This window comes from Temnothorax longispinosus, chromosome 1 (genome assembly GCF_030848805.1).
Source record: "Temnothorax longispinosus isolate EJ_2023e chromosome 1, Tlon_JGU_v1, whole genome shotgun sequence".
In the NCBI taxonomy this organism is placed as follows: Eukaryota; Metazoa; Arthropoda; class Insecta; order Hymenoptera; family Formicidae; genus Temnothorax; species Temnothorax longispinosus.
In genome coordinates, this window is record NC_092358.1 from 28,089,494 (window position 1) to 28,112,610 (window position 23,117).

Genomic DNA, 23,117 nt, shown 5'->3' on the forward strand with positions numbered 1-23,117 from the left:
TGTAATCACTTGCTCGAATACTCACGCGATACATTTTCAGCCGAATAAATCTTGCGAAATATGTCTTTCAATTTCGTGTGAAGTGCGAATGGCACATCGAGCACAGGTCTAGTAACGCCGGTTACGTCGGCGGTCGGCGTGGTCGTGGTGGCTGCACTGACACTGGTTTCTCTCTGGCTGCTGCAGGTGGCTGCAAGTTGCTGGGGCTTGCCGGGACGCCCAGGGGCGTGCAGGGGGATGCAGGGTGTCGCGACTGTCGCAATTCGCGAGGAGCTGTCAGAAGTCAGGATTTGTCAAATATTATCAAATATTATCAGGCCCGTTCACACTACAGATTGCTGCGAATGTGAATTGTATCAATTGTATGTATGCATGTACGTGCATACATACATACGCGCGATCGAATGACTGCGAGTGACTTGAATCGTGACATTCGTGACGTAAAACTACTTAACGACAAGCTAGCCTTTGTGGGTGGTTAATGCGTTCAACAATTATTAAATACAAATTTGTTCGGTTGTATGTACCGTACTCGTGAAAGCTCGGTATAACCTGCCTTTGTGTGCGTAGTGCGTACGGCGTACGGCTATAATTATTCATTATTTGTTTCGGTCAAACCGCAAACCGGGCGTTCGGTTCGGTGTCATCCTCTATCTCCATTCTCACACCGACGTGACTCGTATATCTCTTGGACCGAATGATATACTATCGCAATACTATGAAGTTACACGATGGAGCTTTCCGAATCGCGAAATCTTGTTAAGGATTTAGATTTAACCCTTCAGCCACGAATCGCCCCACGATACAAAACTTGGCTTCCTCTTGCCACTCAGCAGGTGAGCCACAAGTTAAAATTAGTATACATATTGGAGAAAAATTATGATATAGCTCGAGCACGCTAAAGCTCCTTCATTTATCTTGTTTGAAATTTTCAGTTACGACTCAGAGGTTTAGTACAAATAATAGGCCATAATCTAAAGGCTAATGTGAATGGAGAGATATGTTGGTTCTATTATACGTTACATAGATCGAGTATGTCGTCTCCGTTATATACGAGCGAAGCGATCGACAATGCTAATCCAAGATGGTCAAGTCTCGAAGTACCGACCCTGCATGCCACAGGTTATTCAACGGCCAGTGGTGAGCGTTCCTGTCTGTTAGTACAATAGACGCTACATACTTTCTCTTGGTATATTAGATGCATACATAAATACATATATTCCGTATACTTGTTGATTTATTATTTGCATTCTTCATACATCTTGTTTTGAATGCATTTAGTTTTTAGTAGACATTTAGAGAAATAACAAAAAATTCCGTCTTTTGAACAGAGATTATCCTAAGGGTCTGGAAACGCTCGGTGCCATGTGATAATACAGCTGACGTGACCCTCTCCACATGGGGAATATCGTTTACAGGATTGGCGTATATCGGTCCTAAGCTGCCACCTAATCTAGAAACTATCCTAAAGGAAAACTCTTTGATATTTCATTTTCATGGTGGATACTTTACTCCTGCGTACTGCTTCGCAACAGCTCCAGACTCAAAGCGCTATCTTTATATGACTATAAATGCATCCGAAATAAAGAATAGTTATACTGTGAATAAGCTCAGCAGTTTAAGAAGCAAAATGCAGGCACTAAAGCAACAAACAGAATCGGTGCAAGCGCTCAGAGTACGCATTGCCTCGGGTGATGATTTTCATACTCCCAAGTATCCACAGACAACTTTGAACAGACTATTGCAACCACGAAGAGTTAACAGGGAAAAGAAGTTGGAAATTATGAGAATACGTAAAGAGCTAGAAATGGCTAAATTTAGAACAAAATTGTTAGAACAAGAAAGAGCGCGAAAAATGGGAGAAATTCGTGTATTGAATCAATTACACACTAATATTGTAGAAGAAAATCAAGATCATGGTTAATATAAATACGTGCCGCGCGCATGTTATATATATGAGTTGCACGGGTACGATATATTCTAGATAAAGAGAACTCTTTGTTTTCTAGGTTCTGATTTAATGGAAAGATATAGAGAGCTGAATAAAGATATAGAAAGATTGAATGAGTGGCGGCAAAATCATATAGATACGAGAGAAACATATTTGCAGTTGAGCAGCCAACTTGCACAGAGACGACGACAGTTAATCTCAGAAATGTGTTTAATATATCCCATTAAACAGGTATCTCGACATCTCGAAAAAAATTGTATATATATATATTTCATTGCGGAATGAGTCTATAAAGTTGAGTGGCTAACATTTTTCTCGATTTTGTAGGATAGTATCGGAAAGTTCAGAATAAATGACGTTTATTTGCCAGACAGCGAGGAATTGGAATTATCGAACGACACACAAGTGGCTGTAGCATTAGGTTTTGTTGCACATACAACGCAGATGATTGCAAATTTTTTGAATGTACCGACCAGATATCCTATCATTCATTATGGCTCGCGCAGTAAAGTCATAGATCATATCACAGAAAGTTTGCCTGACAACGATAGACAGTAAGGGCTACTTGTAATTATCTTTATTAGTAACGAATTCACGCGTATATTTATCCCTAGCACATTATTTTTAGGTTTCCTCTGTTTGCTCGAAGCAAGGATAAATTACAATTCCATTACGCTGTATATCTATTAAATAAAAACATAGCACAGCTTCGATGGTATTGCGGCCTCCCGACTACCGATTTAAGAGCAACGTTACCAAATCTCGCTACGCTTATCAACATCAAGCCTAATCAAATACAGTACGTACAGTATCTTATTGCACGGTCATTACTAACTGTGTGTGTGTGTGTGTGTGTGTGTGCGTGTGCCTGTGCGTGTGCGTATGTGGGTGTGTGTTTTGTAACTTGAATGTTATTTTATTTCAATTTTTTTATTTCATTATTTATAGCTTGGACGATTCGAAACGAACATTTTCTACCTCGTCTTTGGACACTGAAAGTGGTAATGGTAAACAGAATCCACCTCTCACACCACCACTGCAAAAAATAATTTTCGAGAAATGTCATCGTTCTTCTCGCTCAATGAGTCAATTAAAAAATATAAAATCATCTCTTGGATCTTCTTTGGATCAGGGTTTAGACAAACCTGTACAATTGCCTGCGCTAGGTAGTCAATCAAAGCGAATTTGTAAATCGGAAGAGAGTGCCATTGACAATAAAACCTTGGTATTGGCTAAGGATAGATCGACTAACAGTAGTAATGAGACATTAAACAGTGCCATTCTGAATAATATTGATAATATAACTCTTAAGGATAAAGACGATTTTGTCGAGATTAGCGATAAGATCGTTATTGAAAGCAACATCGAGATTATGATACCCACATCAGTTTCTAAAGCAAGGAATGTCACGGATAGCTTGGAAAGTTCCGTGAGTGCTCGAGATAGAAGCTCCAATTCTATAAGCAGCTGCGAAATGGCTCTCAGTAGTAGCCAAAATGATGCAGATGAGAGTTCGAGTGGAAACCATGTTATTAAGAGAGAAAGAGTCGATGATAATGTATTTTCGATCGATGACAATTTAAGAAACGTCAAAGATGCGATAGACAATTCGTTGAAGAATGGAGAATACAGTAAAAGGCATGATTCCAGAAATAATGTTTCACAAATCTACGACATTAATAGTACAATCGTCAGCGAACAAAATAGTAGTGTTCATGGACAAGACCCGCTTACAGAAACTGCCATCTACAGCAGAGAACGTTTTGTTAAATCGTGCTCATCTTTGGACGATGTGTATACCTATGGAGAATCTGAAAAACAAAGAACAAATTCTATTTGTACCTATACAGAAGGATATACAAAGAATGCTACATTACGGCAGAAACGTGGCTTTGAATCCAGGTACATATAAGTAGATATAATTGTATGTAAATTGTACCGTATGACAATTGTACATGACGTAATAATTTTTTAAATATTTCATGCACATATGACATATATGTATGTATGCGGTGATTTATTTTACAGAGAAAATAAACCAGATTATCTTCAACATGCTGAAAAATTCAGGCCTCAGGATATTGTAAGAAATGAATCAATGGTAAATTTCGATGCTAATTAATGCTTTCCACACATTTTTAACATGATATCTAAAAATGTTCATTTTATATCTAGGTAGGTACGAGGTCAATTCTAAGTACATCAAGATCAGACTGCTGTTACGATGAAGCAAAAATGCAATGTGACATTCAAGCGTCAAGCGAGTATATAGATGTCATTAGGCGGAGCTCAGAAAACGTGTGTGCGCGCACCGAAGCTTTAGCCAACAAGAAAGCTAGTTTCAAAGTTATGAAACCGCGTCTTTAATACTTTCCTACGTTATAATGTTGTGTCCTGATAATAGGTGCGAATACCAAAGGTCTTAAGACATGTTTAGTTTATATTTTACATATATATATGTTGTTGATACGATAAAAATTCTTTAAATCTTATTTAAAGTTGACTTTAATTGATATTGTAAGATGTTACAGAAATATTTATTATCTTTTATTTAATCGAAATAACACAAAAGGTTTATAATAATCACTGTCTTACAGTACGGATATGGAAAAAATTACGTATTTCGTGACAAATATAAGCTAAATTATCTATAAGGGTAAAATTAAGAAAGTCAGTTGTGCTTACCTATTATTCTATGTATGTACATTTATAGCTTCTTTCGTTCTCTTATGTTTGTGCAAATAACAACTATCGAGAACTGTCATCGATGATATTATTGGATGTAATAATAATACAGTAATATATGTAAGAGGTAGCAAAATTAACAGCTTTTTTAAAGAAATGCATCTTTGTACATATATCTGGTACAGATGTGAGGGTGTTATTATGTTTTCGTATTGCACACTTATGATGAAACTTTGGACAGTTCATTATAATCAACAGCTGTAAATCGAGATTTTCTTAATTTAATAGTGAGATGTAAATATGTATTGATACAATTATTAAGTTACACGACCCTATTACTGTAATATAACCTGCAACATTTATATTGTTATTATTTCTGTACGGAAGCGTTTTCATTAAACTGAGATGAAATGTAATACATAAAGTTTGTATATACATATGTACTATGTATTATAGATTTTTTCACTGTACTTAATTCACATGATTGATCAGTGTTTAATTCATGCTTATTATGCAAGCGATAGAATGCATCAATATAGTTGATTCTATTTTTATCATTAGAAATATTACAGTATACCATAAATTTATGTGCGAGGACCAAACAAACCACATAATCGCTTAAACAAAACGATCATGTAATAGTAATTAATCTGTAATCTGATAATTAGATAAGTAATTAGATAAAAGCAACCTGTGGAAGAATTGTTCGCAAAACAATTTCGTGGAACTCGAGCGACTATCGCATTGTGATATAATATGAAATAAAAAAAGTTATTAAAGGAAAGAGAAAAAAACAAATTATCTCTTGTTTATATGTTTGTACCTATTTATCTTTTATTGAATAATTACACATTATTTTTATTTTGCATGAAAATTTTAATTTTGCTTTCTGAAATCTCTCTTTCGCTCTGTCTAGTTAAATCTATTTAAGTAGTATTCATTAAAATATGTACGTAGATAATGTTGCACTAAATTCATTTCAATATTGCACAACGTATAAACACACGTGTAAAACAACAGTCTAATTGTAAGATATATTTCCTGTTGTATCTGTTTACATATTATACATAAAAAATATATTTCAATCCAATATTTATATTGTTAATATAATACGATTTTTATAGAACTTTTATAAATTTTAATTTTTACATTTAATCTTATAAATGCGCAATTTTATATTATATATATTTACCAATATGTATCAGTTTTTGTCTTTTCTCAATTGCCTCGTCTCTCTCTCTCTCTCTCTCTCTCTTTGCTTCTCTCTTTCTCCCTTGATATGATTTCCCTCTTTCCATCTTTATCGATCTATTTTGCAAAAAGATAAAAAAGATATGTATATATATAATTCTATATTTATTCAGACGCGTATACATGAAAATTGAAACAAGAATCTATTGTGGACTTTTTAAATTTTACATATAATTTCAATTCTACACAATTTCGATTACTGCTTCTTATATTGCAACATATTATTATTAATAATTAACTTTAATATATAAATTGAATTTATATTTTACGTTACCTTTAATAAGAGAATTGCAATTATTGCCAAGTTTTCTCGACACAGAGATGAGAGGCGCCAAATATCGCTGTTGATTTTTTATATTAATTAAACCCATTTTACTAATAGTATCCATATACTCGGAGCAGCCAGTAAATAACTCGTCCCAGAAAGAACACGTTTCTACAACTGCAAATAATCCAATTGCGTATGTACTTACTGTAACGTGACATATAAAACTTTAGAAATATCTTTACCGCCTGCAATATCTCGCTTATCTATTACGTAAACTCGACATATAGATAGATATAATATATGTATATTTTTGACACATTTGATTACCCCACTTATCATTTAAGAGATTTATCGTTTTGACAGGTTGTATTGTTAAACTTTCCATAGCCGAGGATCTAAATCTGGTCGGATCTTTGTAAGCGTCTTTTACATCGATAATAATTTGTGATTTAATTGGCGAATCTATCACTGCCATTAATGATCTGTAACGGGTGACGGGTAGACCTAGAAAAATAATTTATTGATGTGGCAGTAATAGATGAGACGGTAGAGAAAATAGCGCAGATTTTTCTTCTAATATAATTTTTGTCGTGTTAATATTGTCGGACATATGGAGCAATATTATAGTCGGACAAATTTACCCCTCTTCTCATAATCCGTTTTGTAAATGCTTTTGATCGTCTCTTCTATATCGCAAGCGCTGTCTAACATCGATGACGTGAAATCCATCATTTTACGATTGACCTTAATTAGCTCGTCGCAAAGTCGACGTTCCTTATCAGCAAAGTGTCGATACCTTTCAAATGAAATGAGATCAAACGGTTTGACTCAATATACATATACCCTGCATACTCGCAAAGGACTATAATAATTAATAAGCTACTGAGATTGTTGGAGAGAGAGAGAGAGAGGGAGGGAGGGGGGGAGAGAGAGAGAGAGAGAGAGAGAGAGGGGGGGGGGAGAGAGAGAGAGAGAGAGAGAGAGAGAGAGAGAGAGAGAGAGAGAGAGAGAGAGAGAGAGAGAGAGAGAGAGAGAGAGAGAGAGAGAGAGAGAGAGAGAGAGAGAGAGAGAGAGAGAGAGAGAGAGAGAGAGAGAGAGAGAGATTGTTCGTTGACTAGAAAAACTTACGAGTTTACCTAGCTTTTTCAGTCTCGTAGCCATGAACGTCACATTTACAATCTTCTGGATCGGGTCTGAAAATATGATTCGGTCGAGTACCGGTGGTACAATCCATTGATGTTGAGAGCGGTTTTTTGGAGGTTTCACTAACTTTGGAGGTTATACTGACAAAAATTTCGACATTTTCCACCTACACAATTTCGTCAAGTTTCTTCAAAAATAATTTTTAGGACGAATAGCAAAGCCCGTTCAAAATTAGAAATTTTAAATATTTTAAATAGGAAAACATTGAGGGGGTCTAACAACAATAAGCGGGGTCTAAACGAGGCAAGACAAGAATGAATCTACATAGGAATAAAGTGTCAGTGGCAACTTCTGGCAATTAACACGCGATGCAATAGGTTAATAAAATTCAATATTCTTTGAAAAATTCAAGATCCAGGCGACACGACGAGCATTCTTTCACTATCGCGATATTCGCGATGTAAATTAGTTGTGTGATAGTCGCTCTGTATATAAAGCGCACACTGCACGCACTGCACACTGCACTGCGGTTCGCACGTTTCTTTTCTAGTTGAAGAGTTACGGTTTATAGCTAGATAATCTTTTAATTCTTGCCTGTATAAAAATTAACTGCGCGTGGTTAATTGATTTTTCTTTTACATAATTGGTTGCATTTTCTCTGCGTTTTTTACTTTTTATCATTACTTTTCCTTTTTATATCCATCTCTTCTCTCTTTTCCTCTTTCAAGTGTAAACATATGTAATAGAGATATATATAAGTTTGATATTTTTAATGCATTCCCGAAATATTTTGTACGTTAATTGCATTTTAAAGTTGACGAAAATATAAATTATTATTATTATTTAATTTTCTATTATATTGGTTTATTAAAAAATTAGATTTTATATATATATGTTATACATGTATAATTTGGCGGTTAGTTGTGCAGATCTGTTGTTATAAGTTCAACTAGATGTAGTGGAATATTGATACTGGACTGGTAAAGCTTTCCTCTTTGCGCGATGTAATTTAGCTCTCATAATGGCGTGCCCAATTTTACTGATGCTATCTTGGTACTCTGATTTCCAGGATGGCAGTGACATTTGTCTTCTCTCGACATCGTCGCATTTTTTTTCGCGTCTTGATCCATTTTTTCGTTTATGATCGCGTTTCCAAACGCTCGTACATATCGAGGAAGGGAGATAACAATGCGGCGGACAATCAGCTTCTATGGTTATCTTTATCGGCATCCTACATTGACCGCGTGCGTTCGTATCGATGACTGTCATCGCCATGTCACGTTGCGTCATACGTGCAGCTGCTAAAAACATCGAAATTTCTTCATATCAAATGGTGAAAGTGGGTGAAAGAGTAGTATCATTATATATATAAAAAATTTATATAATAATTTTTCAGCATAAATTCTATGGTAAAATTAAGTGACAAACGGTGACCATCTCACGAAAGACGAGGTTTATATAGCCTCCTCTGTGTTTCCGCCACAAAGGATGGATATATCCCTCCCCAATTGTAAGGGGCACCGTCTGTCTCGAGCGACAAGTGAATACTCAATCTGACAATGAGATGGTCAACGGTGAGATAGAACTATAGAATTTATGCTGAAGATGGTCCAAAAAGGGACCGAAACGTTCGAACATTAAATACAGAATAAATATTCTTTTGCATCGTAAACAGCGAATGGCTCTTAATTAGCCCGTTTTCCTCCCGATTATACGATATATATTCCACACACTATTTATGTGATGAGTATTATAGACGTACTCACCAGGATCACTGTAATCCGCTTGATACGTCGTTTTCATACGATCGGCATCCACCCGTGTAATCGGTTCCTTCGGAAGTGAGCCCTTTAATCCCGTATAACCGTACAAACCAGGATATTCTTCTTTAAGCTTTAAAAATTAAATTCAGAGAATTTAATTTATTACACATCTATTATATTAATTTCACTTCATCATATTATTTCTTAATTGTCATCTCACAAATTTCCTTATTGTTAGATATGTTAGATGTGTATTAATCTTATATTAATTTTCCGAAACAAATTCCGATACAAGAATATAAGCAGAAAGAATATAAGTCAAACATAAACGTAAATAAAATGACTTTTTTATTCTAGGATCCAATTATATTACAATTGACGAAAGGTCAATTGTATGTTAGACGGAATTTTGAATGTTTTCTTTTCTCACGCAAATACTGGGTAGCTGGGGATCGAATCGCGTTACGATCGAATCCGCTTCAGGAACCTGGTCAATCTTGGGATAAATCTTTGGCTCCAGAAGTCGTCCCATAGGACCTATCTGACTCCAATTGAGACACTCCTCGAGATTCCCGTCCCATCCTTCTTTATTACGTACTCGCCGTGAATCGATACAAGTGCAACCTTTAACGACGATTGGTTTAATTTTAGTTGGAGGTTGAGTACGACATGTGGACGGTACGTAGGGCCAGGTATAATCCTTCTGATAGGTCGAAATGTAGTCGAAATGATTTTTTTTATTCATGATTTAATTTCCGGAGGGTGGAAGATTCCTTCACAATGATGGGCGATGAAAGCTTTATGAAAATGTCTCAAAGATTTCGAGCCATCGTTGTCATCCATCTACTTCTGCTGATCTTTTTAGCACGATCAACGGTCAAACATTTGTGTTAAATGTATACTAAATGTATACATAAAATTTGTTCAATTATCTTTATTTACCTTTCATTGGGTCGCGATCGCCCAAGGGGCTCGGAAAAGCCAATTCGACATCCACATTTTTGAAACTGTAATTTATTACTCTAAAAATTTATGCGTCATTCATCGTGCCATAGTAAATTTATATTTTGCAAATATTTCTACTGCAAATTTTCACATATTTCTAAATAAAATTGTAATATCGGACGATTTAACCCCGATATATGTAGATGTAGATTGATATTGATACATTGATAGTCGATTTGCGCGGAGGCGCTCTTCAAATTTTTACGTTTCTAATAATTTATACTTATACTATTTATAGAAATATGTATACACATATCATACAATCTTCTGATTTTCTGATATGTTGTAATCGCCCCACCATTTCTACTCTTTATTATTTCTAACGTGCGTTTTTAATTGAAATCGAGTTTTTATCATATTATATCCGACCACGTCACGCTGAATAATAATATTTCTATCCCGTTGTGACTCGAAGAGACTCGTTTATATTCGCGTTTCGGATAAACTAATTGTAAGTAATAATATGGTGGAATTAAAAAATTAAGAACGCCGCGCCGCGCCGCGGGTTCTCATTGTTAGGGAACACGGTGGACTAGCGGCCCTTATAGAAATTTAATACTGTAAGTGATTTTTTGGCTAGTAATTAATCACTTAAAAGCACTATTAAAAGCACTGTTAATAGTGCTTTTAATAATGCTTTTAAATAATTAATCACTAGCCAAAAAATCACTTACAGTATTAAATTTCTATAAGGGGGGGTGGTCCGATTTAGTTTAGAGTTTAGATTTAGTATAAATCATCCGCGCTTTTGCGCTTCTCTCGTCAACCGGCTAAACCGGCACCAACTGGCACGTTTTCGTGGCCGAGAAGGAAGGAAAGCTCGGAAACGGACTGTACCGATGGCGATGCCGCGATGATGGTCGCTCTAAAGATATCGCTGCGTCCACGCCACCAAGAATAGAACTGTGACGTCGTCATCTGAACATCGACGAAACAAGACGCGACGAAGCCGTGCATGCATCGACGGTTTCCCGTCCCGACAATCCCGACGCGGTGGGCAATTATTGGTTTATACTTTTCGCGCGTGCGATAAATCGGCAAAACGCACGCTTTAGGTAGATCACACATACCACATACGCCATCAGCTAAAAGGCTATATGCTTACTTTTCCTACCCCGCAGGTCTCTCTCAAGCTCCTATTCCTATACAATTCTTCCCGATTCATTCTAATCACTAATAATGTAAAATCATGTGAAGCTTATTATATATATACCAAGATAGAACGAGATATGGCCAATAGCGCAAAGACGAATATTTAAATATTCCCCAATACGTGAATATTTTATGAACTATAATATTTACTATTTATACTATTTTTTTTTCGAGAGATGTATATATAAAATCATCATTTATTTATATCGCTAAAATATCTCGAATCAACACCGTACGTGCAGCTTGACTATGAGAATCTAGCTTAGGTATGTCAGACGGATGATCGATGTAACACACGATGAAGAATTTTTTTATATTACATACATATATTATACGTCCATAACTTGTAACCTAACTGCTAGAGTCGAGACGGATGACGAGATTGAAATTCGCGCGACATTATCTGTTTCTAAAGATCTTTTATTTTATAATAAAGCTTTGACAAGAGATTTGCGAGTGGAGAAGTATTTATCGCGAGAACGCTCCCCGAGTGTCCGGCAGACATGGTCGTAGACGTAGACGTAGTGCCGCCGACGATATGCCGTCGAGATAAAGGAACGATCGACCCAATGAAAGATTGAAAGAATCGACAAGATAAAACGAAGGAGAAGTACGCGAGAAAGCGCGACGCGGCCAAGCAATTTACGTCATCGCGCGAATTCTCTATCTCACCCACCTTTTTTTCCGCTTTGATCCAAAACAATCGTTCATTCGCGCGAAAAGACAAGGAAGCTCGAAGCTCATCAGAAAAGTCACGCACCCGCTGCGAATCTCAACGTCATTAAAAATACGCCAACACATGCATTCGCGTCGTAAATTTTGGCTGGGAACAAATTATTATTCGCACGATTTAGTGCAAGATAGTAATCGGCTTTGACCAGAAGCCTTTACGATGATTTATATGCTACGTTCTTGCATCTCGTCTCTTTCTTCTTCTCGGTTAGGTTGTTAGTCGTAAAACTTTCAGTATCTTTGAGACTTGTGCCGAGACGAGACGATGATGAAAAAAGAAAGAAAAAGCAAAAGGAATCTTTTTGCCTTTGCCAAAGAGACTGAGCTGTATGCGAATTATGTGTCGCAAAAAAGTTGGTAAACTGCATGACAATGAGTTTAACGCGTATTTAGTCAAAGACGCATTATTATCTGCAATGGAGTATATACCGTCTATATAATACACGTACTCACAGTATGATTTATTATAGTTGAATTAAAGAACTTTTTTACAGAAGCTAATAAATCACTGACATTTCAATGATCCCGACATTGCAATATTTCCTATATAGTTTCATTATACAATGTTAAATGTAAAATTTCTGAATATTAAATCCCGCGTATATTAAAAAATAATACACGTTAAACAAAAAGATAAATAAAATATTAATGTCTATGCTCTACGTCAATCTCTACGTCTACAAAGTAATGATTTTTAAAAAGAATTCGTTGGGATCAAGACGCCTCTTCCGGCCTCTTCTGAGAATATGACGCATCGTGTTCAATTTTTCAAGTTTTATTTCTGAGTAATTTTCATTATCTCTATCGATGGGCTAAAGAACAATAAATATATTTTTCGCGCAAGATATAGGAATATTTATAGAATCCAAAAAAGATATCATGTTCAGTAAAACAAACTATCATGTTCTTTAACTCTTTGAGAGTTAATGAACTATATACGTATCCGTTTGTGAGCTCATAGAGCTCCTGGAGCATTAACGAAATACGGCACTGTGACAACATACAGCATGTGTCACTTGGTTCGTCTATTTTATACCAATGAAAAGACTTGCACGAAAAAATCTAAATTTGTTTCGCAATGTTAGAAGAATTACAACAAAAATTCGCGAAAAATTGTCAAGAAAATTTAATTACAATCTACGACGATTAGATGCTTATATTATAAGCATCTAAAATTACATCAACTTTAGAATGACCAGAATCCTTGGTCGAAACTCGGTGACGATTTGTCACGACGATTATAATCGTTACCACGATTATAATCATTGCCAGTATAGTCAATTAAATTCTTAATTGTGTTATATAATTATTGTAAAACCATTTTGTAGTGTTTGTCTATCATTTTTCTATACCTATAGTATTTATGATTGCCGAAATATATACGATAAGTGTTTAATCGAAAATAAAAAGTCGCTCGACGCACGTTTCGTTATAAGATCTTGCGCGCTTTCTCGTCTTAGTAAATCGAAGCTGTAAAATTACCAGTATGAATAATAACTAATTCCAATAGGGCAGATTTCAAACTAACGAGTGCTTATGTTGAATCGTCGTTCTCTCGTGTGCGGTTGCCGAGATATAAACGTTTAATAAAAATAAAAAATCGCTTGGCGCCCGAATCCATAAGATTTTGCGCGCTTTCTCGTCCTAATAAACGGAAATAAACAATTGCCAATAATAAAAGTAAGCAATTCTAATAGAGTAGAGCACGATCTAAAAAGTGCTTCTTGAATCATCTTTCTGTTTTTCATGATTGCCGAGATATAAACGTTTAATAAAAATGATGCATGCGGCGAGGCGCGTGCATGATTCTTTTGGCCAGCTCGCGCTTTATTGCTTTAATAAACGAAAGTACATAATTGCGAGTAATATAATTGAGTAATTCCAATAGGGCAAAGTACGAAGTACAAAGTCTTCCTTTAATCATCTTTCTATCATTTACCGTTGCCAAGATATAAGCGTTTAATGAAAGTCAGAAATCATTTGGCGCCCGATTTTTACGGCACGCGCGCGCTTTATCATGTTAAATAAACGAAAGGACGTAATTGTTAATAAGAAAATCGAGATATTCCAATAGCGCAGAGTATAAACTAAACAGTCCTTTTCGAATCATCTCTATATCTTGGGTGGTAGCCCAGATACTTGCGATAAACGATAGGGAAAACTTTCTCGCGCCAAGCCAGCGACACGTGGCCTTGACCTACTTTCGACGAACAGCTGTACATTATCGATCCACTTTCTAAATTGGCCTTGACCTAGATCGCCGAGTCCGGAAATGCCGGCGCGCGGCGTGCACGACAACGCTATATACCGTTGTTTTTACTCGGCGAGAAATTCGACGCGCCGAAAATGCGACAAATGACACTAACTTAAAGAAATCTCGAGAAATGCGTTTATTTTATCATTGCTATGTATCCTTTAATGCGAAGCATGCTTTCTCAAACAACATTAAACGATAAAAAGTTCCAGAATTATTGTTGCATAATGCTAGCAACGAGAAAAAGGAGCTACCGTTGTTTTCACTCGACAAGGAAGTCGGCGTGCCGAAAATGCGACAAATGACATTAAAGAAATTTCGAGAAATACGTTTATTTTAACATCGCTATGTACTCTTTAATGCGAATCATGCTATCTCGAACAAAATTAGACGCTAAAGAGTTCGTCGCATTTCGGAGTTTTTCTTTTTCTCCAACTACCGCCCGATAGCATTCGGCGTTACCTCTTTCTCGTTCGCTAGCATTATGCAACAGGATTCTAAAATTCTTTTTCGTCTAATTTTATTTAAAAAAGCATGCTTTGACTTAAAAAAGCATTTAACAATGTAAACATTATGGCACATTTTAACAATTGTTTAATTCCATACTTTGATTTAGAAAACTCCGCGTTCTTCTTACCAATTACATTTATTCAGTAACGTTTCGAAACTTTTTATTGTTAAATTTTTGATAAGCCTGCCATTTATTAGCACTAACATTGTAATGTTATTATTTTCTTTGTATTTTGACTTACATAAATCCGATAATTACTAAGATATTATATGTATATACATATTTCAAATAAATGAAAATGCAAATTGTTCGTATACCGACGAAACTGATTAATTGGGAGAAAGTTGCCTTGCGTATAAAATAGTACTTGCAATATTTAATTTGTGTTAATTAATATAACAGGTTGTATACTAATATTTAAAGAATACTTCGTTGTTTGAAGGAAACATGTTCATATATTACAATTGATTCCAATTTGTTATATTGCTAATCTTGCAAAATGTTGCTACATTTTGCGTGCGCGTGCATTTTTATACATACATATCGCTATGCACTTGTTAGCATGAGATACTAACGTGTCTCTTGATAAGCAAATGTAATTATTAAATACATTAATAATTTAATAAATAACGTAATAGTAACATTAAATTATTATTAAGTATTAGTGAGAAATATATTATGCATTCGTTGAGACGCTTGAAAGATCATAAAAAAATGTAAGAAAAATAGTTTTAGTTTATGAGAAGAGCGAGTTTGGAGTCGTCTGTAATTCTTAGGAAATCGCTCCTGTTACGCGGGAAGCATGTTGAGCAAGGAGGTTGCACTGGTTGCAGTAGGTATTCGAACAGCGAGTTCGGAGTCGTCTGTAATTCCTCAGAAATCGCTCCTGTTACGCGGGAAGCATGATGAGCAAGGAGGTTGCAGAGGTATTCGAACAGCGGCACGCCTACCCCCACTTATTACCCGTCGCCATTGCATTGGAACGGCTCGCAGCGCAGATGCCCCTCCCACGGCCAATCAGAGCGCTGGCGGGTATTCTTAGAGGGGTCAGAGGCTCCCGCGCTCTGACCAATAGCAGCGTGACTAAGCGGCGGCAATGTGGGGAGCCATCACCCTCGCTTAGAATACCTCCGTCAACTTCCTTGCCTAACATGCTATGCTGATACTTTTGCCGATTTAAACGCGAGTTTTCGACACCGAGAATCGCCATTTTCGTCTAACCTGTTAAAGAATATATACCTACTTTCAACCATTTTTATGATCTTTTGTTGTGCATATCTACAATACGATCAAATTCTTTTATTGTTTAATTTTAACCTACTAACATTAAAGTATGAAATTTCTTTTATTATTATTATATTTATTAAATAATTCATTTAAATTACAAATAATTGACGCGTATGCGGCAATTATAAACTCTCCAATTAACTCATTTCTCACGCAAAACGTGACATCATAGCGAATTGGAATAACCCGTAATATGTGTTTTTTGCGAAACAGCCAGATATAACTTACATTACTTTGCTAAAAAAATCTCTAATTATATTATTTAAGCAGGCTATAATGCTAACTCCTTTACTCTTAGGCCTAGTCTTACTTTTTACTCCACGTTTACTCCGCGTATTGTAGACGACGCTTAACAAGTTCGTGAAACAATTATATGGCGTTGTGTCAACGTATATTTTCTGAGACTCGTTTAATATATCGGGCGACGGCATTCGTAGCTTCTTTCTCTCGTTGGCTAGCATTATAAAATAAAATTCTAAAATCTTTTATCATTTAATCTTATTCGAGAAAGCATGCCTCACATTAAAGGACATATAGCAATGATAAGATGAATGTATTTATCGGAGATTTGTTTAATCGTTTGTCACATTTCGGACCGTCTTTCTGCCGAGCACGAGCGACGAGACTCGTCGCTTCGTTTTTTCGTTGCTTTTAGTACTATGCAAAGGCATTTTATAACTCTTTATCGTTCAATTTTGTTCGAGAGAGCATGCCTCACATTAAAGGACACATAGCAATGGTAAAATGGACGAATTTCTTGAGATTTCTTTAGTATCATTTGTCGCATTTTCGGCGTTCCGACTTTCTCGCCGAGTGAAAACAACGGTAGCTTATTTCTCTCGTTGGCTAACATTATGCAACAACATTTTAAAACCTTTTATCGTTTAATCATGTTCGAGAAAGCATGTTTCACATTAAGAGATACATAACAGTGATAAAATAAACATATTTCTTGAGATTCCTCCACAGTGTTGTTCGTCGTATTTCAAAAATTTTTCGCCGAATGCGAGCGACGGCATTCGTAACTTCCTTTTTTCGTTAGCTAGAATTATGCAACTATACTAAAACTCTTGACCTGATGATTTTGAAGTCATGCCTAGGAATGTTAAGACGGCCAAAAAGATAGGGAATGTGGTACATTGAGATTTCTCCACCGAAGAAGCATTTTTACTCCAAAATGGTATCTATATCAATATCAAAGCTGAGTAGCTCGAAAACCGGCAGAGTTATTAAAAAAAACCATACCTTGTGCGACTTTCTGGAAACAGAAAGAAGCTACAGCTAATTGTAAGCCTGTCTGCTGCAATGAAGAATAGGAAGAATATAGTGTTTAATGAAAACAAAAAATCGCTCGGCGCACGTTAATTTCGTTAAAATTTTGTGCGGTTTCTCGTCTTAGTAATCGAAACTGTAAAATTGCCAGTATTAATATTGACTACGTCCAATAGGGCAGATTTCAAACTAACGAGTGCTTGTTGAATCGTCTTTCTACCATTTACGGTTGTCGAGATATAAGCTTTTATAAAAATAAAAAATCGCTCGGCGCACGTTTCGTTAAAATTTTGTGCGCTTTCTCGTCTTAGTAATCGAAACTGTAAAATTGCCAGTATTAATATTGACTAATTCCAATAGGACAGATTTCAAACTAACGAGTGCTTGTTGAATCGTCTTTCTACCATTTACGGTTGTCGAGATATTGTCGAGATATAAGCGTTTTATAAAAATAAAAAATCGCTCGGCGCACGTTAATTTCGTTAAAATTTTGTGCGGTTTCTCGTCTTAGTAATCGAAACTGTAAAATTGCCAGTATTAATATTGACTACGTCCAATAGGGCAGATTTCAAACTAACGAGTGCTTGTTGAATTGTCTTTCTACCATTTACGGTTGTCGAGATATAAGCGTTTATATAAAAATAAAAAATCGCTTGGCGCCCGAATCCTTAAGATTTTGCGCGCTTTCTCGTCTTAATAAACGGAAATAAATAATTGCCAATAATAAAGGTGAGCAATTCTAATAGAGTAGAGCACGATCTAGAAAGTGCTTTTTGAATCATCTTTCTGTCTTTTACGATTGCCGAGATATAAACGTTTAATGAAAATTATGAATGCGGCGAGGCACGCGATTCTTTTGGCCCGCTCGCGCTTTATTGCTTTAATAAACGAAAGTACATAATTGCGAGTAATGCACGTGAGTAATATCAATAGGGCAAAGTACCAAGTACAAAGTCTTTTTTTAATCATCTTTCTATTATTTACGGTTGCCGAGATATAAGCGTTTTATGAAAGTCAGAAATATCATTTGGCGCCCGATCTTTACGGCACGCGCGCGCTTTATTGCTTTAATAAACGAAAGTACATAATTGCAAGTAATATAATTGAGTAATACCAATAGAGCAAAGTATAAAGTACAAAGTCTTTCTTTAATCATCTTTTTATCATTTACGGTTGCTGAGATATAAGCGTTTAATGAAAATAAAAATTCGCTTGGCGCTCGATTTCTACGGCACGCGCGCGCTTTATCATGTTAAATAAACAGAAGGACGTACGTGTTAGTAACAAAATCGATATATTTCAATAGCGCAGAGTATAAACTAAAAACTAAACAGTTCTTTTTGAATCATATCTATATTTTCGATGGTTGCCCAGATATTTGCGATAAACGATAAAAAAAACTTTCTCGCGCCAAGCCAGCGACACGTGGCCTTGACCTACTTTCGACGAACAGCTGTACATTATTGATTTTCTAAATTGGCCTTGACCTAGATCGCCGAGTCCGGGAATGCCGGCGCGTGCCGCGACGTGCACGGCAACGTCTATCGCAAATATTTTGACATTTTCGCTAACTGATTTTTAAAGATTTATTTTAAGTATAATAGCGAGTGACCTGCTTCCAAAGCAGCGTCGTTTACGCTGTCACAGCTTCCTCCCTAATGTAAGATGTAGATATTATCAATGATATTGCAATCACATTAGCGCTAATTACAATATATTTTATATCGTTTTTGAATGATGTTTATATCTGCGGTGGTTGCTGAGATATATTAAAGAATTTATTAATCGTTGGCTATATGCATTATGCAAAAGCATTTTATAACTTTTTATCGTCCAATCTTGTTCGAGAGAGCATGCCTCACATTAAAGGACACGTAACAATGATAAGATGAACGTATTTCTTGAGATTAGTCTCGTGTCGTTCGTCGCATTTCGAGCCGTTTTCCTGCCATCCCTGCCGAGCACGAGCGACGGCATTCGTAGTTTCCTTTTTTTCGTTGGCTAGTATCATATATACAACAGCATTCTAAAACCTTTTATCATTTAATCATGTTTGATACAGTATGTTTCGCATTAAAGAACATATGGTAATGATAAGATGAGCGTATTTCCTGAGATTAGTCCAGTGTTGTTCGTCACATTTCGGAGCTTCTTAGTGTTCTTCCAGAACGCCGCGTGCCGCCCGACGGCACTCGCCGCTACCTTTTTCTCGTTGCCTAGCATTATGCAAGAATATTCTGAAACTTTTTATCGTTTAATGTTGTTCGTGAGAGCATACTTTGCATTAAAGGATACATAACAATGATAAGGTACATGTATTTCTCGAGATTGATTTAATGTCGTTTGTCACATTTCGACGGTCCGATTTTCTCGCTGCGAGTGAACAGCAACGGCATTCGTAGCTCATTATTTTTCTCGTTGCTTAGTATTATGCTAAGCTGGACTAATCTCCAGAAATACGTTTATCTTATCATTGTTACGTGTCCTTTAATGTGAGGCATGCTCTCTCGAACAAGATTGAACGATAAAAAGTCCTGCCGTTTATTTAACATGATAAAGCGCGCGCGGGTGCCGTAAAGATCGGGCGTCAAATAATTTCTGACTTTCATGAAACGTTTATATCTCTCGGCAACCGCAAACGATAGAAAGACGATTTAACAAGCACTCGTTAGTTTGAAATCTGCCCTATTGGACGTAGTCATTATTAATACTGGCAATTTTACAGTTTCCATTTACTAAGACGAGAAAGCGCGCAAGATCTTAACGAAACGTGCGCCGAGCGACTTTTTATTTTCATTAAACACTTATCGTATAATATACTTCAGCAATCATAAATGATATAGGTATAGAAAAATGATTAAAAAAATACTACAAAATGATTTTAGCCTTTTTTCTCGTTTATAATGTTTTTTTAAAACTAATTTCATGGATTTTTGTTAAGTAGTTTTGATGCGCGCCGACTCCGGAACTATATCAAAATCCGTGTCGTTTTTGGGTAAAATTATATGGAATAAATATGTTCTCGTCAAGATATAAGGTAAATTTATATTATTTATTCATTATCGTCTCAAAATCGCCAATGTACCACCTAATAATCGTCAATTTATATAGTGTCGATCGCGTGAAACCATTATGCTTTTTATCGTTACGGTTAATTTAACGGCAGTCGTCAAAGTATATGCATACGATTGAATGATATAACTTTTCGGGACTCATTTCTAAGATTTCGGGATTATGCCCTTTCGGCACATTGTCATAGTTTTCAATTTTTGTGATTTTGACTTTTCGGGACAATATACGAGTTTTCAAATTTCGGCACATTTTTTTTCGGGACTTTGCATGTCCACCTTTCGCAACACGGCAGCGGCCGGGATACCTCGCTTACTTTCCTTTGTTCGCATTGTGAAGTAATTCGATTACATATATATATATATATATATATATATATATATATATATATATATATATATATATCTACAAAGTGTCCATAAGTCGGTCAAGGAGTGGAAAATCATGAATCTGCTCAGAATGTCCTGGATTTTTATAGAGAGTATGTATATCGGAGAAAAATTTCATGTATTAGTATGATCTGTTCGAAGGTAAATGTAATAAATTATCTTTGTATATTAATATATTCCTTTATTCGGTTACACTTTGGCTACACAAAAAGAGTAACGAGCGATATTCTACACTTCCGTGTTAATAATATTTGTGTTTCGGTATCTCCTTTATATTAAAGAACATGGCCCCGTAAAATAATTATAGCGACAACATTTGACACAAGTTTGTATATATAGGATACCGTAACTTGCGAGTATTCAAAGTACAATACTATATGGATCATCGCGACTATCCTAATCAACTATTCAATTTTCATATATTATGAGAGGTATTGATTTAAATTGTGAAACCCCGACAAAAGTTTTTTTTTAGAGCAAGAAATTAATGAAATTTCTCTGATGAGTGTTTTCTCGCACCGCAAAACGTATCCACGCGACTGCGCGGCGGTGGCGGTGGATCGATCAATAATCGCGATCGGTGCGTCACCATTTTATCACCGCATACCGCATCTCTCAGCCTCTCAGCCAAGAGATCCATTCGATACAATTAAGCAGCCGTAACATGTAACATATATGTATAGCCGCGACCATGGATGGGAGATTACATGGGCCGCGGTATTCATAGTCGGTTCTTATTTCAAGACCGTCTTAAGATGCTAATACGGCTCTGTGATTGGTTCATAATATCTTAAGATTGTACTTAAAGACGGTCTTAAATATAAGAACCGACTATGAATACCAGCCATGGTATCGTCGTGTCGCGACACTCGCGACCGTGCATCGCTGCATCAGGATGCGGGGCGGTCGCTCGTGCGAGTTGGACTTGGAAGGACAGTGCATGGTTTTAAAATAAGCATCGGGACGGGAGTCTCAACGCTCTGCCAATGCCCATCGGTCCGCGAGCGTTCTCTCTCTCTCTCCCCTATCTCTTCGAGTCACTCGCTCGTTCTCTTCGTTCTCTCAGCGGTAGTTGACTGTGGTAGTTGATCGTGGGTCGCGTTCGCAGCAACCGCCGCCAGTCGCGAAAAGAGACCGCGTTGTTTCATTGTTAAACGTATCGCAAGTTGCAAATGGATAATGGATCAGGTGATTCTCGAGCGATCGAATAATGATTCGAATAAATCGATTTCCAATAGTCCAATGTCATCGAGTGACATTTGTTCTGAAGAACGTCGAAACGTTCCTGTTTCTACCAATATGATGAAGCGCAGTTGAAATTCGTGGACACACATTGCATCGATCACCGCGTGACTCCGACGCTTCGCACATTCGTCGACAACAATATGCGGGACAATCGATATAGCGTCGGCTACTGTTTACTGTTTACTGTTTAGCGATAAATCGTGACCTATGATATTATATGTACTTTTATCCAGCGAAGATGCCACGTGCATTGTCGCGCGCGCGCGGTATTTAGTGTTAGGTACAGGTACGAAAATTATTTTCGCCAAGAGATTCGCGTGTCCGACTATACAAATAAAATCGGAGCGTTAGATTATCTTGAGATCATCGTGTCGTAAATTTTTCTGTTGTAGAGCGCGTTTTCGTATTTTCTATCTCCACTACAAGATTTATCTCATTTATGAGGGAGGCTAGATTAGTGATTATTTTAATAATCGGTGGTATCTCTTAGAAAGCCCTAACTTGTGATAATTATGAAATTTCCCCAGTTTAATGAATCCACGTAAAAAATTACTCCACTAACGCCAAGTTAAGAATTTGTCAAAGCTAATTAAACCTTGATCTGATTGATTGATTATATTGTTCGGAGATTATACATATATAACGTTTATCTGGCTACAGTTTCTTTATTTCAGTCCACTTTCTTACAATACAAATTATAAATACAAATACAAACGGAGATAACCGCTTATTCTCTCCTATATCTCTCTGTCTCTCGACGTCAATTAGCCTCTGATTAATCTCAGATCTCAGGGAATTTTTCGCAGCGGGCGCTCGCGCTTGTATATTATTTTATTCTTGATCGCCTCCCGTTTTACGACTCTCGCTCGCCATGTGCCAATGTGCCTCGTTTTCGTTCCGTTTCTTTGGTTACGCGGGTAGACTACTGGACTACGCGAGTAGGCAGTATAGCTCGTAACGGCACGAGTCGCGAGTCACACGACGCCGACGTCGCGAGCCACGGCCTTTACGATTTACGAATCGCGCGTGACGCGAGACATCGCCGTGGTAAAACGTAATTGAACTCGAAGGACGGTAAGGACGATACAAACGTGGAAATCGCGGAACCGGCGCGGCGCGGCGCGGGCGTTTCTTTTATTC

General features: G+C 36.7%; 4 protein-coding genes across 5 annotated transcripts in view; 1 reads left to right on the forward strand and 3 right to left on the reverse strand.

Moving 5' to 3' along the window:
* LOC139822989 (uncharacterized) overlaps positions 1 to 103 on the reverse strand; it is a 60,918-nt gene extending 60,815 nt beyond the window's left edge. For both annotated transcript variants that reach the window (XM_071795242.1, XM_071795250.1), the window contains exon 1: positions 26 to 103. The gene's annotated coding sequence lies outside the window, so the exon portion shown is untranslated. The remainder of the gene's footprint in view (positions 1 to 25) is intronic.
* Positions 104 to 226: 123 nt separating this feature from the next.
* Positions 227 to 5,052, forward strand: Uvrag (UV-resistance associated gene). Its single transcript, XM_071795289.1, has 9 exons — positions 227 to 836; positions 936 to 1,140; positions 1,332 to 1,919; positions 2,010 to 2,182; positions 2,279 to 2,505; positions 2,580 to 2,750; positions 2,900 to 3,853; positions 3,980 to 4,052; positions 4,127 to 5,052. The coding sequence occupies exons 1-9, from the start codon at positions 732 to 734 to the stop codon at positions 4,316 to 4,318; spliced, it is 2,688 nt and encodes an 895-aa protein (XP_071651390.1). The 5' UTR covers positions 227 to 731; the 3' UTR covers positions 4,319 to 5,052.
* A 220-nt stretch (positions 5,053 to 5,272) lies between these two features.
* LOC139823037 (uncharacterized) lies at positions 5,273 to 7,430 on the reverse strand. The gene is made up of 5 exons (XM_071795310.1): positions 7,292 to 7,430; positions 6,797 to 6,951; positions 6,483 to 6,659; positions 6,162 to 6,329; positions 5,273 to 5,944 (listed from the first exon to the last, which is right to left on the reverse strand). Exons 1-5 carry the CDS (start codon positions 7,387 to 7,389, stop codon positions 5,937 to 5,939), a joined length of 606 nt encoding a protein of 201 aa, XP_071651411.1. The 5' UTR covers positions 7,390 to 7,430; the 3' UTR covers positions 5,273 to 5,936.
* Positions 7,431 to 8,119: 689 nt separating this feature from the next.
* On the reverse strand, positions 8,120 to 10,837 carry LOC139823033 (uncharacterized). The gene is made up of 3 exons (XM_071795297.1): positions 9,492 to 10,837; positions 9,065 to 9,191; positions 8,120 to 8,599 (listed from the first exon to the last, which is right to left on the reverse strand). The coding sequence occupies exons 1-3, from the start codon at positions 9,804 to 9,806 to the stop codon at positions 8,244 to 8,246; spliced, it is 798 nt and encodes a 265-aa protein (XP_071651398.1). The 5' UTR covers positions 9,807 to 10,837; the 3' UTR covers positions 8,120 to 8,243.
* Positions 10,838 to 23,117: the final 12,280 nt, after the last annotated feature.

Excerpts from the sequence above, each read along its gene's own strand:
- Uvrag (XM_071795289.1), top strand. The coding sequence starts at position 732 with ATGGAGCTTTCCGAATCGCGAAATCTTGTTAAGGATTTAGATTTAACC. Across the intron at positions 2,183-2,278 it reads TAATATATCCCATTAAACAG|GATAGTATCGGAAAGTTCAG; the intron begins GTATCTCGACAT and ends TCGATTTTGTAG. Across the intron at positions 3,854-3,979 it reads AAACGTGGCTTTGAATCCAG|AGAAAATAAACCAGATTATC; the intron begins GTACATATAAGT and ends TTTATTTTACAG.
- LOC139823037 (XM_071795310.1), bottom strand. The coding sequence starts at position 7,389 with ATGGATTGTACCACCGGTACTCGACCGAATCATATTTTCAGACCCGAT. Across the intron at positions 6,660-6,796 it reads AACGGATTATGAGAAGAGGG|GTCTACCCGTCACCCGTTAC; the intron begins GTAAATTTGTCC and ends TTATTTTTCTAG. Across the intron at positions 6,330-6,482 it reads TCTCTTAAATGATAAGTGGG|TTGTAGAAACGTGTTCTTTC; the intron begins GTAATCAAATGT and ends GATTATTTGCAG.
- LOC139823033 (XM_071795297.1), bottom strand. The coding sequence starts at position 9,806 with ATGAATAAAAAAAATCATTTCGACTACATTTCGACCTATCAGAAGGAT. Across the intron at positions 9,192-9,491 it reads CCCAGCTACCCAGTATTTGC|CTTAAAGAAGAATATCCTGG; the intron begins GTGAGAAAAGAA and ends TAATTTTTAAAG. Across the intron at positions 8,600-9,064 it reads AGCGGATTACAGTGATCCTG|CAGCTGCACGTATGACGCAA; the intron begins GTGAGTACGTCT and ends CGATGTTTTTAG.